Source organism: Sinocyclocheilus anshuiensis, unplaced genomic scaffold (assembly GCF_001515605.1).
Source record: "Sinocyclocheilus anshuiensis isolate Anshui unplaced genomic scaffold, SAMN03320099.WGS_v1.1 scaffold358, whole genome shotgun sequence".
Lineage (NCBI taxonomy): Eukaryota > Metazoa > Chordata > Actinopteri > Cypriniformes > Cyprinidae > Sinocyclocheilus > Sinocyclocheilus anshuiensis.
The window spans coordinates 357779-371782 of NW_015546036.1; the positions used below are offsets into that span (position 1 = coordinate 357779).

The 14004-nt window shown below is 35.8% G+C and overlaps 1 protein-coding gene across 1 annotated transcript; it reads left to right on the forward strand.

Moving 5' to 3' along the window:
• Positions 1-2905: 2905 nt before the first annotated feature.
• Positions 2906-13494, forward strand: ddx51 (DEAD (Asp-Glu-Ala-Asp) box polypeptide 51). The gene is made up of 16 exons (XM_016499979.1): positions 2906-3319; positions 3750-4066; positions 4880-5067; positions 5150-5300; positions 5624-5769; positions 6138-6209; positions 6308-6414; positions 6504-6612; positions 8286-8428; positions 8655-8832; positions 8926-9041; positions 10286-10402; positions 10530-10631; positions 10725-10788; positions 11439-11573; positions 13324-13494. The coding sequence occupies exons 1-16, from the start codon at positions 3297-3299 to the stop codon at positions 13348-13350; spliced, it is 1995 nt and encodes a 664-aa protein (XP_016355465.1). The 5' UTR covers positions 2906-3296; the 3' UTR covers positions 13351-13494.
• Positions 13495-14004: the final 510 nt, after the last annotated feature.

The window sequence follows — 14004 nt, forward strand, 5'->3', positions numbered from 1 at the left end:
ACACACACACACACACACACATATATATATATATATATATATACATAATCTTAATGGTCCTAAAATAAGCTTCATTTTCATTCAAGAAATATATATTGTCATTTGTTTTTCTTTTGATTTTAGGGTCAAATGTGACCTGGACAAATTATGCCTGTCAGATTCATTATTACAGCTATACGTATTTGTTATATTTGCACAGCTGAATGTGGAAAGCATCCAACTGTCAAACTTTGCATTCACTAAAAAAAAATGTCACTAGAAATGATGTCTGCAAAAACCTGAATGTATTGCAATTTTGACATTATGTCTGACAGTTTTAAAATCTTTTTTTTTTTTCCAAAAACCTTTTAGATTATCCATATGTTGAATGGCCTTTTTCATTTGGACTCATCAAGAGTTTGCTCCAATTGAGTAGTTTCCTGATAATCATGTTTAGCACGAAAGCCAATGAAAAGTAAGCAGATATAAGCTCTAAATATTGTACAAGCAACACCGAATCTAGTGCACAGTATATTTATGAAAGTGCAGCGCTAGTATACAGTGTTTAAAACGATCTTATGATGTTTTTCATTAAGCACATTAGTACTGGGCTCATATTAAACAGCTGGACGTTAAATCCAATTGATGCTGGATTATATTGCACACGACTGTAATAGAATGTGACTTATATTCTGTTCAGTGTAATATTTGATTTCTAGTTATCAATACACACTGCACATTCCCTTTATTATGTTTAAACACAGGCAGCTCTAGTACAAAGACGCTGTTATCTCTGCTGGTCACAATATACACTAAATCAGTTATTAATTGCAATGTATGCAGATATGCTCATATTCAGTCCGATCCCATGAAACCCGTTTCTTTTGCTGCATAGGTTTTCAGTACACCTGTAAGAACTAGGCAGGTGCATCACACACTTTTTCACTGACACTAAGAGTTGAGATAACGTTTCTATTACAAGGGGTGAATTTTAGTTGTGTATCCACATTGCTGTTTGTGGAAAGGTGTTTTATATGAGTTTGAGATTGGGGATTGTTCATATTTTTTATGTTTAATGTCGAAACAGCCATGATTGTTTGGTGGCCTTTTGAATGAATCTGGAAGCACTTGTCTTTTTGAAATACTTGAGTTATGCAAAACACTCACTGGTGTAGAATGTGTATGTAATAATAAATGAAACCTGTTTAAAAAGTGCCGTTGTGTTGTATTGCTTAATGCAGCAAATCAGCATATTAGAATGATTTCTGAAAGTTTGCGTGTCACTGAAGACTGCACTAATTGATGCAAATTTATATTTGCATCAAATTAATAATTTTTAAACTATATTCAAATAGAAAAAGGTTATTTTAAATTGTAATACTGTAATATCTCACAATATGTTTTTACTGTATTTTGCATCAAATACAGTGGTGGCCAAAATGATTAGAGCACTAGTATCTTCACCAGCTAAAATAAAAAATGGTTTTAAGTCAGTTATTTCTATCTTTTGCCGTAGTGTGTCAGTAGGAAATATCAGTTTACATTTCCAAACATTAATTTTACCATTAACTGAACTGTGGCAACGTCTCCAAGATGCTTCAAGAAACCTACCTGTGAAGCTACAGTGCTGTTAAAAGTTGTAGGCACTTGTGTAAAAATGCTGTAAAATGAGGATGCTGTCAAAAATAATGTCATAAATTTTCTTTATCAATTAACTTCTATTAAAGGTGGGGTAAGCGATTTTTCAAAAACGCTTTCGAAAACTGATTCGGGCCGAATAGCAAAACAAACTTGTAGCCAATCAGCAGTAAGGGGCGTGTCTACTCATGATGTGGAGGAGAGAGCGCTCAGTGCACAGGATGGACATTAGCCGAGCCGAGCGACGACAGAAAGATAGAGATGGCGGATAAAAAACAAAAGAGGAAAACGTCTGCGGAACAAAAGAAGGCTTAAGGCAATAAGGCAAGAAGTAGGACCCATGTAAATATCTGATCAGCTTTCCAGCGCTGGAGAGAACTCAAGGAGCGGAAGGCCTGCGATCGGATCAGCTTTCCAGCGCTGGAGAGAACTCAAGGAGCGGAAGGCCTGCGATCGGATCAGCTTTCCAGCGCTGGAGAGAACTCAAGGAGCGGAAGGCCTGCGATCGGATCAGCTTTCCAGCGCTGGAGAGAACGTCCGGTGTAGACACGCTGTAACATTGGTTTTGCTTTGTTTCACAGAACTAATCGTTGCCTGGGTTGCATACGTATGTGTGGGGCGAGACCCTTTTTGGGTAGGGCCGTGTTTGTTTTGGTGATTTCAAATGTCAACATTGGCTACCAGAAATCACTTACCCCACCTTTAACTAAATGAAATCAACATTTGGTGTGAGCATCTTTTGCGCTTAAAGCAGCTTTTGCCCTCGGTGCACTTGAGCTTGTACCTGAGTTTTTCAGGTAACTTTGCAAATAGGGTTCTTGAAGCATCTTGGAGACATTGCCACAGTTCTTCTGGATTGAGTCTGTCTCAGTTTGTTCTGTTTCTTCATGTAATCTCAGACAGACTGATGAGGATCAGATCAGATCTCTGTGTGGAGCACTGGCTGCTGTCAGACTAAAATCTCACTGGATTATTACAATTAATGGCAATATGAATGTTTGGAAATGTAAACTGATACTTCCTACTGACACACTACAGCAAAAGATAGAAATAACTGACTTAAAACCATTTTTAGCTGGTGAAAATACTAGTCTTCTAATAATTTTGGCCACCTCTGTATATGCAGCCTTGATGAGCAGAAGAGAGACATCTTTAAAAAAATAAAATAAAATGTGCGACACTTATTTTGATGATAAATACGCTTGTAAAGTACAATGACATTGTCTCTCGTCTAGTTCTGTGTTTGTAAAGGTGTCTGTAAACACTGCCATCTAGCGGTCTGATTGGGCAGGAGCGTGGTTCTTCCTCCAGACGGCGTCTATTCCCGTCAGCGCTGAGAAAAGAACATGTTCCACGTGACAATAGTGTTTTTATGTTCATGAATAATGATAAGCAGCGAAGATTTAAAATGGGAAATTACTGACACATACCTGACCAATTAAAAACGACGTCTAGACCGCAATCCTCTGCTTTTATGGGACCAGCAATTATTTCTGTGGCCGTTCGCCACGTCATCAGTTCGCGACTGTAAACCAGCATTCACGAACCCACGTGGTCCACTGAACCGTGCACGTTTCATTTCTGAAAACTGTACATAGATACATAAATTATAACAATTTATGACTGCGTGATTGAAATAAAGGTCTACGTGGCGCTGACACGAGCCAGGAGTCACTGTAATGGCACTGTTTATGATAAATAGGTATGTATTCTTTACATCAAAAGTATATAGTGCTTGCTGCATATTTAGTTCATAGTTGTTCTTATAGTAAATTATTTTACCAGTTTAATCATAAGTAATGGCGCTCATTCTACATCGCACTTCTGTTTGGTTGTACAGTCTGGCATAGGACGCTTCTTCTTAAATTAACTTTAAAACACATTTTTCTTCTTATTATTATTATTTTACATGCGACTTGAAACTTGATGTACTATTACATTTCAAATTAATGTCACATTGCTGTAAACTGCAAAAATATCATAAGAAGAATGAAAAATATACATAAAAGAAAAAAAAAACAAGCCTTTATACAGTTTCTCTTATACATTCAATGTAACCTAAAATCTACAGGTTAAAATGTGTGTTATTTCTTAACACGGTGTCCCATTGATGTGTTACATGTTGTGATCAGGTATTTAGGGGAGGAGGAGGACAGTGAATCCAGCAGAGAGTTTCGCTCCAGAGCTTTACTGGCTAAACTTCAGGAGCAGGTCAAAGCCAGAGAGCGGCAGAGCGTCTCAGACAGAGCTGATGAAGATGAGGACCACCAGGGGGATAAAGAACAGAAGAAAAGAAAACGTGAAGAACCAGAGATGGAGGGAGTGCAGCGTAAAACAGAGAAGGGTGAAAGTGAGAGAAAAACTGATCTCACTGATGAAGTTGCCAGTTTGGCTAAAAAGAAGAAAAAACAGAAAACATTGTCCACTGAAAACGAGAGCGTGAATACAGGTAATGCTGCCTTACTGCTATGCTTGTTTGTTTTTAAATTAATCTAGACAAGCTCGGTGATTTTAGTGGGCTTCAAACATTTTGACATGTTTTAGAACAAATAGGATACAAGTTTGTATCCCATAATATTTCTTTAAATAATAAAAGCATAAATCCCATATTCCTTGAAGAGAGAATGATTAGATGCTTATACATTAGCATAAAATTTACATAAAAGTTAAACTATGAAAATAGCATTTCAAAATTTGGCATATAACATTATGCCAAAAATAGAATATTTAATATTGTTTGTGCTGCCCTTTTCCTGAAATAATCAAGAAGTGATATCTTTTTCTTTTTTGGCGTTATAACAATAAGACACATATAATATTATTCCACTTTCTCAGTTTTTACATCAAATTTTGCTCATCTTTGCTCCATTTATCAAGCTCAAGCATTCAACCCTGTTACCAGAGTTGTTATTAAAAAAAGAAATCCAAACATTGAAAAAAAACAAAAAACCTTTGTAATATATATGTATTTATTAATAACTACAAATCAGCATTTACAAAAATAGTTAGCAAGAAAAGTTGTGTTTGGGTTTTTTAATAGTATATCATGTATTTTGATATTTATTTAACATTTATTTTAAAAAATCAAATCAAAATAAGATCAGGTTCAAATAACCCTTTTTGAAAGTTAATCACCTTCTTTAACACCTTCCTTTTTTGAAGGAAAAACAAAATACTTTATTAAAAGTTTCAAGCTTCCTTTACCATGTTTGTGGTTTGTGCTTCTTTTTTTTTTAATACATAAATGTATTATTTCTTTTAGGAGATAAAGAATCCGATAACGAGAAGTCTGTAGAAATCACAGAAACAAGTGAAAGGGGCCTAGAGGAAAGTAAGAAGACTGAAGAGTCTGTGGACCCTCAGATCAGTCAGGAGTCAAAGGCAGAAAACGGCTCCTCCCAGACCACCTTCCACATCCTGGGCGGCTTCGAAGAGAAGACCGTGCAAAAGGTAGCTGGGAAAATATCTAAGTTCTGAATTAAACTGTAGCGGGTGTTGTGTCTTGTAAAGAAATGTTTTTGCACAATTACAGGTTAAAAGAGTATTGCCCCAGTGGTTGGCACAGCCTGACGTCATTCAGAGAGACATTAAGAACAACCTCATTCCCATCAGTGAGGTGCCAGGCATCTGTCCAATACTGCTGAAGAAATTACAAACCAACGGGATACAGAACTTCTTTCCAGGTAAAAGGGAGCGTTGATTCATTGGCATTGTATTAAACACAATGCAGTCATCTGATTATACAAATGGGGCCTAACGGACCAAATCTTGACCCCTATTAGTGGAGAGTTTGATGTAGATCAGCACTGACAAAAAGTCAGTTTTAACTCTTTTTTTCTGTCAATTTACATGTATGCATTTGACTTTTATTTCCAAAGTATGTTAGATTGCATTCACATTTTATCAAGAACCCATGGCTTTGTGGTTGCTAGTGTCATGCTCCTCTGTTTGAGCTACAGGAGGGCATATGAAGGTTGCAAAGCATCATTTGTGTTTGTGTTTTCAGTTCAAGCTGAGGTCATCCCTGCCATCCTAGAGAGCGTGAGCTCAGGGCTGCTGCTCGGTCCAGGTGGCTACAGACCCAGAGACATCTGTGTTTCTGCACCTACAGGAAGTGGAAAAACACTGGCGTTCGTCATACCTGTTGTACAGGTATATGTACAAACATTGAATTGCATTCATTTGCATTGGAACTGTCTGACAAATTGAGCTATGGAGTTTATTTGGATGATGTAAATTTAAATCCAGCTCATGGCATTTCCTAGATTTTTAAATGTTTTTGAATGAAGTCTGTTATGCTCCTCAAGGCTGCATTAAAAATACAGTAAAAACCTTAATATTGTGAAATAATTTGACAATTTAAAAATGTAATTTATGCTGAATTTTTAGCACCATTACTCCATTCTTTAGTTTCACATGGTCTTTCAGAAATAATTCTAATATGCTGATTTGCTGCTCAAGAAACATTTCTCATTAAGTATGAGACAAAATATATTTATATGACATGCTTATTAACGTAGGCATTGTCCATGCGTGTGGTGCGTGATGTCCGTGCGCTCGCTGTACTTCCCACCAAGGAGTTAGCACAACAGGTAATGATTATTAATCACTGATTATTTGTCAGTTAATTGTCTACATGTCCAATTATGTACATATCCATCAGCATTCAACATTCATTTCAAACCCACAGGTGTCAAAGGTGTTTAGCACATACACTGAGGGCACCAGTCTAAAGGTGGTCATGATCACAGGCCAAAAATCATTTGGTGCAGAGCAAACAGCGCTCTCTGAAATCAGGTGAGTATTTTGTAGGCTCATGGGACAAATAGGATAACATTGTATGTGAACTTGATGGATTATAGTAGGAACTTAAACTCTATGTGCAGAGGAGGTGTTAGCCACAGTTTGGGTGATATTGTGGTGGCCACACCAGGCCGACTGGTGGATCACATCAACAAAAACAGCAACTTCAGTCTACAACATCTACGATTCCTGGTGAGTATCAGTGCAAATCAAATGCACACCTCTAGCAATGTCTTCAGTGAACTACTGTGAACCAAAAAAAGAACAAAAATGACATTTATTTTACATTTACATTACAAATGATATTTATGCCTAATATTTTGACCCTAGTAAATCAAAATGGGGGTTTTGTGGCCTTAGGTCTTCAGACATTCGTCTTTAAAAGAAAAGAAAAGTGACCCACATTTGGTTTTTGATGACTGAAAATGTGTACAATTTAACAATTTACTCTTGGAGCCATATTGAAATTCCAATATCTCTGGAACTGAACAATATAGGGCCTTAAAAATGTAGATGCCAAAAGGAAAGTTTGCTAAGAGCCAGTGTCTCAAAGGGCATTAAGATATCTTCAATACTTCTTGAGTTATTGGAACGCAAACTTTGAAGAAAAAACTTGAAAATCGCTGTTTCCCCATTTTTGAATAGTCACCATTGGCACATAATGCAAAAAAAGTTAGCTAAAGTCAACAGATTTTACTAACAGACCTTCCGATCTCTGTGTAAACGAAACATTATGATGCTGCCATCTTTCTGAAATCATTTTTACTGCCCTTTAATTTGGCTTTGAATCTCAGGTGAAGATTGCCATTTTGACCCCCCTCTACAAAATAGTGGATTACTCAGTAAATATTCACCCATGACATCTAATATTTTGGCTTTCATCACTGTACATGTGTATCTTTCTTCAGAAAAAAATATTAGCCAAATAAAAAAATTGAGCCGGGGAAGTTTCTGAAATTTGGTTGATTTGACACGGAATGACCCAATTGCAGTTTACACAAAAATCAGCAAATCAGCATATTAGAATGATTTTTGAAGGATCATGTGACACTATGTGAATCTAATGGCTGCAAATTCAGCTTTGCATCACAGGATTATATTCCATTTTAAAATATATTACAATAGAAATGAGTTATTAAGTTGTAATAATCTCACAATATTACTGTTTTGAATGTATTTTTGATCAAATAAATGCAGCCTTGGTCAGCAGAAGAGACTTCATTTAAATACATTTGAAAATTCGCACTGTCCACAGTACAATGCTAGTCTACACTTAAAGGAATAATTCACCCAAAAATTAAAATTTGCTAAAAATGTATCCACCCTCAAACCATCCAAGTGTGTTTCTTCCCAGGAAAATTTATCATTACGCCATTTACTCACCAGTAGATCCTCTGCAGTGAATGGGTGCCATCAGAATGAGAGTCCAAACAGTTTTGATTGTGATTTGTGAAGCAAAAAGTGTTTGTAAGAAACAAATTCATCATTAAGATATTAACTTCTAACCACTGCTTCCAGCTAAAATGCCTCTATCCATAAAATCGGTTCCTCCAGTAAAAAAAAGTCATCTGGTCTGAATCAGGAGAGAAATATGCAAAGATCAAGCACCATTTACAAGCGGAAAGTTTTTCATTGGAGGAAGCATTATGGATTCAGGAGCAACGGTTTAAAGTTAAACGCCTTAATGATGGATTCATTTATTTATTTGTTTTTGAGTGAACTATTCCTTTAGGATTGAAATGACATTTAACACAAAGGAATTAAATGGCAGTAAAGTCAGATGTACATGTCTTTATCATGGTATCTTTCTATTTTCTGTATAGAAAGTGGGAAGACAGCTTTACAGTACCATGTGTATGTTGTAGATTATTGACGAGGCAGACAGGATGATTGACGGCATGCATCAGTCGTGGCTCACTCAGGTGACTAAAGCAGTGTACAGAAGCCCAGCTGACACACAGACGTCTGTCTTCAGGAGAATCCTGCCTGGACCGATCACAGTGGCAAGGTAGGATGTCATCTTTATCCATTATTTAGCACAAGGGTTTTCAACTCCACCCAGAATATCAGCCAACCCAAATGACCCTCAGTTCAACGGTGTTTATGCCCACCTTTAAACTTTAGAGTAACCTTGGATAAAGTGCCTTGCTCACCTCCCAAAACAAGAACCTGTGACTGCATTACTAGTCTAAAACAAGCAGCTGAGTGTTTATGTCTGTTTGTTTGCGTGTCAGTTTGTCCCCGCCACAGATTCCCCTGCAGAAGTTGCTGTTTTCCGCCACTCTCACCCACAACCCTGAGAAGCTGCAGCTGCTGGATCTGCACCAGCCTCGACTCTTCACTTCCACACACAGCAGGACAGAGACCAGCACACAAAGCCAGGACGCTTTTAACTTCCCTCAGGGTCTCGCTGTGAGTTTAACATTCCCTGAATGTTGTAATCAAACACCATATGGTCTAAAATCGTCTTGGCGCATCTTTAACATATGGGAATGTCTTATGCAGGAGTATTATGTCCCCTGCACCTTAAGCAAGAAACCGCTCATCATCCTTCACTTCCTGCTTCGGCTCAAGTTCAGTCCTGCTTTGTGCTTCACAAACTCCAGAGAAGCAGCACACCGGTAATGATGCATCTTTAAGCTTCAGCACCATGCAGATTAAGAGCTACTGTAAATATTTACATCCAGGGCTCCAGGCCATGACTAAATTAGTCGCAAATGTAAAAAATAAACAACTGCAACAATTAATTAACCTGTAGTGACCACTACTAGCAGTAGAACTGGAAATTAATTCTTTATTAGCCTATTATAATATTCTTTTTCACAAATCAGTTCTTTCAATCTATCTATTCGAATCAATTTTACAGTTTGTTTACGTCATTAGTTAAAAAGTGTTCACGGATGTCTCTGCATGGCATATATTACATTACATTAATTACATTTTTTTGTTTAATATGTTGATCGGTATTGGTGCTTATTCTGAAATATGCCATACAGGATATGCCATTTTTAATATGATTTTCATATTTACACTACCATTCAAAAGTTCGGAGATTTGTGTCATGTTTTTGAAAGAAGTCTTATATTTTCACCAAGGCTGCATTTATGTGAAAAATACTGTATAAACAATAATATTGTGAAATATTAGTACAATTTAAATGTTAAATATGTATTGTATATATGTATTCTTTACATATTATTACAATTTAAAATGTGTTTCATTTTATATGTATTTCTGAAATGTAATTTATTCCTGTGACGTAAAGCTGAATTTTCGGCATCATTATTCCAGTCTTCAGTGTCACATGATCCTTCAGATCTTGTGCTCAAGAAGAGAAATATTCTTCCATGAATTCATTTGCCAGTGGAAGACATGTCTTTAAATGTGTATTTTTGCAGATTAAAGTTTGATGATCAGTAAACGAATCTGTTATACAAGATGCGTTTAGAGATTTGAAATGTGAATCTGGTGCGTTATGGATATCAAGTATTCATTTTATTTATCCAAGTTCATTACATTTGATTATAAAAGCTTTATGGCAGCCCTGTAAACACGAATATGAAAGAAAGTGCTTTTAAATGTGAATCTGTAATTTGGTGCCAATATGTGTCATTCTTTTTTGGCTCCTTTGTCATTTTTATAGTGTGGAGCACTAGATATTGAATTTTAATATAATCATTAATAATTCACAAGGATGCAAAGTGAAGTCATCCACACATGAGAAAAATAACTGTACAGACAGTGCACAGAAGGAAAATTCAGACAGGAAGTAACAAATATGTGTTTAGCTGTGATCTTTTGCCTAAAATGTATCAAATCAAAGAAACACCATTTATTACTGTATTTTTGTTTTCTTCTGTCTCAGACTGTATTTGCTCGTGAAGCTGTTCGGCGGTGTGGAAGTGGCTGAGTTTTCCTCTAAACTAAACCCAAGTGAACGACAAAAAACACTGAAGGACTTTGAACAAGGGAAGATCCCACTGTACGTATGCCTTCAGTATCCGCTCTGCCCAACAAGATTTATACTAACCTATTACCATCATAACACCGTGCAAGACTGTATATGGTGTATGTAATGATGAAATATTGTGATATTTTTTTCATGTCAGGTTGATCAGCACAGATGCTGCTGCCAGAGGCATTGATATCAACGGCGTGAAATGTGTCATTAATTATGATGCTCCTCAATACATCCGAACATACATTCACAGGCAAGTCAACATAATACAATAGAAGCCCAGTATATGGGTATTGTGTGTTTTGTATCCATCGTCAGTGTATTTGATGAGTGTTTTTATTCACAGGGTGGGCAGAACAGCGAGAGCAGGGAAGGCTGGGTCGGCATTCACCTTCCTTTTAGAAGTGCAGGTCAGATTTTCATCATTGATTGATTTAGTTGTGTGTGCGCGTTGTTCCAATCAATTAGCATTTAGTCCATTTTATTCAGTAGACATTTATTATGGGCAAAAACCAATTTGTGAAATCATTTTGAGTGACTGATTGGTTGAGATACACCATATGTGACCATGGAGCACAAAAGCAGTCTTAAGTCGCTGGGGTATATTTGTAGCAATAGCCAACAATACATTGTATGGGTCAAAATGATTGATTTTTCTTTTATGCCAAAAATCATTAGGATATTAAGTAAAGATCATGTTCCATGAAGATATTTTGTAAATTTCCTACCGTAAATATATCAAAACTTAATTTTTGATTAGTAATATGCATTGCTAAGAACTTCATTTGAACAACTTTAAAGGCGATTTTCTCAATATTTTGATTTTTTTGCACCCTCAGATTCCAGATTTTCTAATAGTTGTATCTCGGCCAAATATTGTCCTATTATCCTAACAAACCACATACATCAATGGAAAGCTTATTTACTCAGCTTTCAGATGATTTATAAATCTCAATTTCGAAAAATTGACCCTCATGACTGGTTTTGTGGTCCAGGGTCACATTTGTTCTAATGGCTGATTGTCACCAGAATTGTGCTTTAGTCTGTGTTTATCTTTCAGGAGAAGAGTTTCTTGCAGATGGTGAGAGATGCTGGCAGTCCTGGCATACAGAGGCACTTTGTGAAACCAGAAGCTCTTAGAAGCATGGAGACCCGCTATGAGCAAACTCTGGCTGAGCTCGGCAAAGTTGTGAAGGTAAAAGCAAAGCTGCAGAGCTGCCTGAGACCTTATTGGCAGGTTTTCCAGACATGGACTAAGCCTGTTCCTCAATTACGTAAGTGATTCTCCTGTAGGACAAGGCTTGATGTTTGCCTGGGGAACCTGAATGATGTAAGTTTATACAGCAGGGTTGTGCAGAATTCAGATTTTAAGAATGCCTTGTAATTCATGAACGTGATTTTGAATTGCAGTGACAGGAATATGAATTCACAGAATTGCAGTTCAAGAAAAATCACAGCACAAACCCACATAGGGAATCTCATTAGATTTACTACTTAAATCATTGAAAGTTCATTTGTTCACATTTTATTCTAAATATTGTTAATTTTGAATGACTTTGCTACTTCATTCACTTATGTTTTATTTAGACTTTTATTTTTAATATTTATAATTAAAAATAAACAAACCGACAGCACCCCCAGAATTCCCATCACATTATTTTTAAATACCCTTATAAAGTTAAATATTGAAATCATAAAATAAAATAAAAATGGAATCTTCTGATATATAAATATATAAAAAATATATAAGTATAGGTGTGTGGCTCAAGGCTTTGGGGTAAATTAGAGCATTTTGGGGAATGATTGTCCATAAAATAAGTCATTTCAACACAATTGTGTAGTTGGCATTTTAAATATTGAGTGTTTTTGTCATCTAATGTTTATATGGTTAAATAATACTGATAGAATGTCTTATTACAAACTAAAATAGAGCATTTCTTTTTATTCTACATCCTTAAATTCTAAATTGAATTAAAATTAAGCAGAGTTTTGCTACCTTAAATTCAGGAACTGAATAGGAATTCAAGAAGCATTCTCTGTTCAATTCTGAATTGTGCACTGTAAAAAAATTCAAAATTTTAATTAGATCATTAGTTGTAATACAGTAATTGGTTAACTGTAAAGTTACCTTACTATATATGGTGTAAAAAAAACTGTAAATGGTTTAAATTTAAATTATATGTAATTTGATTAAAAAATCAAATTGTACAATTAATTATAATGTCGCATAAGCTGTTTCTGGAAGTAAAAACTATGAATTGTGCATCTTATGGTGGAAAAACAGTAAAATCACATTCCTAGGCAAATTAAACATGATTTTATGTTTATATTTAAATAATTTAGTTTCTTATTTTTATCATCAGTAATGTACATTTGGGTGTTTTGTGTTACTTTTTTCTGTCATTTAATGTTTATCGCATTATTTTTGTGTCATGTGAGTTATGCTGATGGTGTTTTGCCATCTGTTTATGACCATGTGAATTGTCAGTATACGAGTTTTTGCCATATTTATGTATAGGCCACTTAAGATGACCTTTGATTCATCATGTGGCTTTCTGTTGTAATATACCATCTGTATTATCATGGTGTTATCTGTACATTTTAGGTTAAAAAAGCAGATCTTGGTAGTAGCTTTGCAGTAGCAGTATATTAAGATTACATCACATAATTAAATTAATGGTTATAAGCGGAAAAATATATACAGGCACCAATATGCCAACCCCCATATACTATAAATATTGTCATCATATTTTTTACAGGGAATTTGTGGCAACCACAGCTGCTATGTTTTTACCATAAATTTACCAAAATATTTTTACAGTGTGCTCAACCCTGTTACACAGCCACTATTGACTCAAATGTATCTTAAACATAACTCTACGTTTTATACTACGTTGTTGTGCTTTAAGCTGTAATGCTAATATTGATATTTCTTTGTTTTTAAGGAGGAAAATTCGAGGAAGCGTTTCTGAGGTGGAACTGACCTGAGCTGTGCATCTGTTTGTTTAAAAATGTTTCTCAAAAAAAGTAATGTCTGGACTGTAATGAAATGAGCTGCAAATGTTTTTTAATAAAATGTAAAAATCCTTTCTAATTAAAATGTTACATTATATATCCCTTTAAAGGAGTAGTTCACTTCCAGAACGAAAATTCTGTCATCATTTACTCACCCTCCACTTGTTCCAAACCTGTATGAGTTTCTTTCTTCTGTTGATCCGAACAGTTGATGAGCACCATTGACTTCCATAGTATTTTTTTTCCTACTATGGAAGTCAACGGTGCTCATCAACTGTTCGTATACCAACATTTTTCAAAATGTCTTCGTTTGTGTTCAACAGAAGAAAGAAACTCACAGGTTTGGAACAAGTGGAGGGTGAGTAAATGATGACAGAATTTTCGTTCTGGAAGTGAACTGCTCCTTTAAGAGCCGTAAGAGACTCTTAGTAATGCCCTTTCAAGTATAAAAAACATTGTGAGCGGCTACATGATTGAGAGGTGTGTTTCTACACCAAACACACTTTCACCAGTCCCAAGGATGAAAATCAGTTCTTGTTGTTTTCTTTTCAGTATGGTTTGTTCACACATCCTTTAATAACTGTAGGTTTGCAGGGCCAGACTGTCCCAGA

Excerpts from the sequence above, each read along its gene's own strand:
- ddx51 (XM_016499979.1), top strand. The coding sequence starts at position 3,297 with ATGGCACTGTTTATGATAAATAG. Across the intron at positions 3,320-3,749 it reads GCACTGTTTATGATAAATAG|GTATTTAGGGGAGGAGGAGG; the intron begins GTATGTATTCTT and ends TGTTGTGATCAG. Across the intron at positions 5,068-5,149 it reads AAGAGAAGACCGTGCAAAAG|GTTAAAAGAGTATTGCCCCA; the intron begins GTAGCTGGGAAA and ends GCACAATTACAG.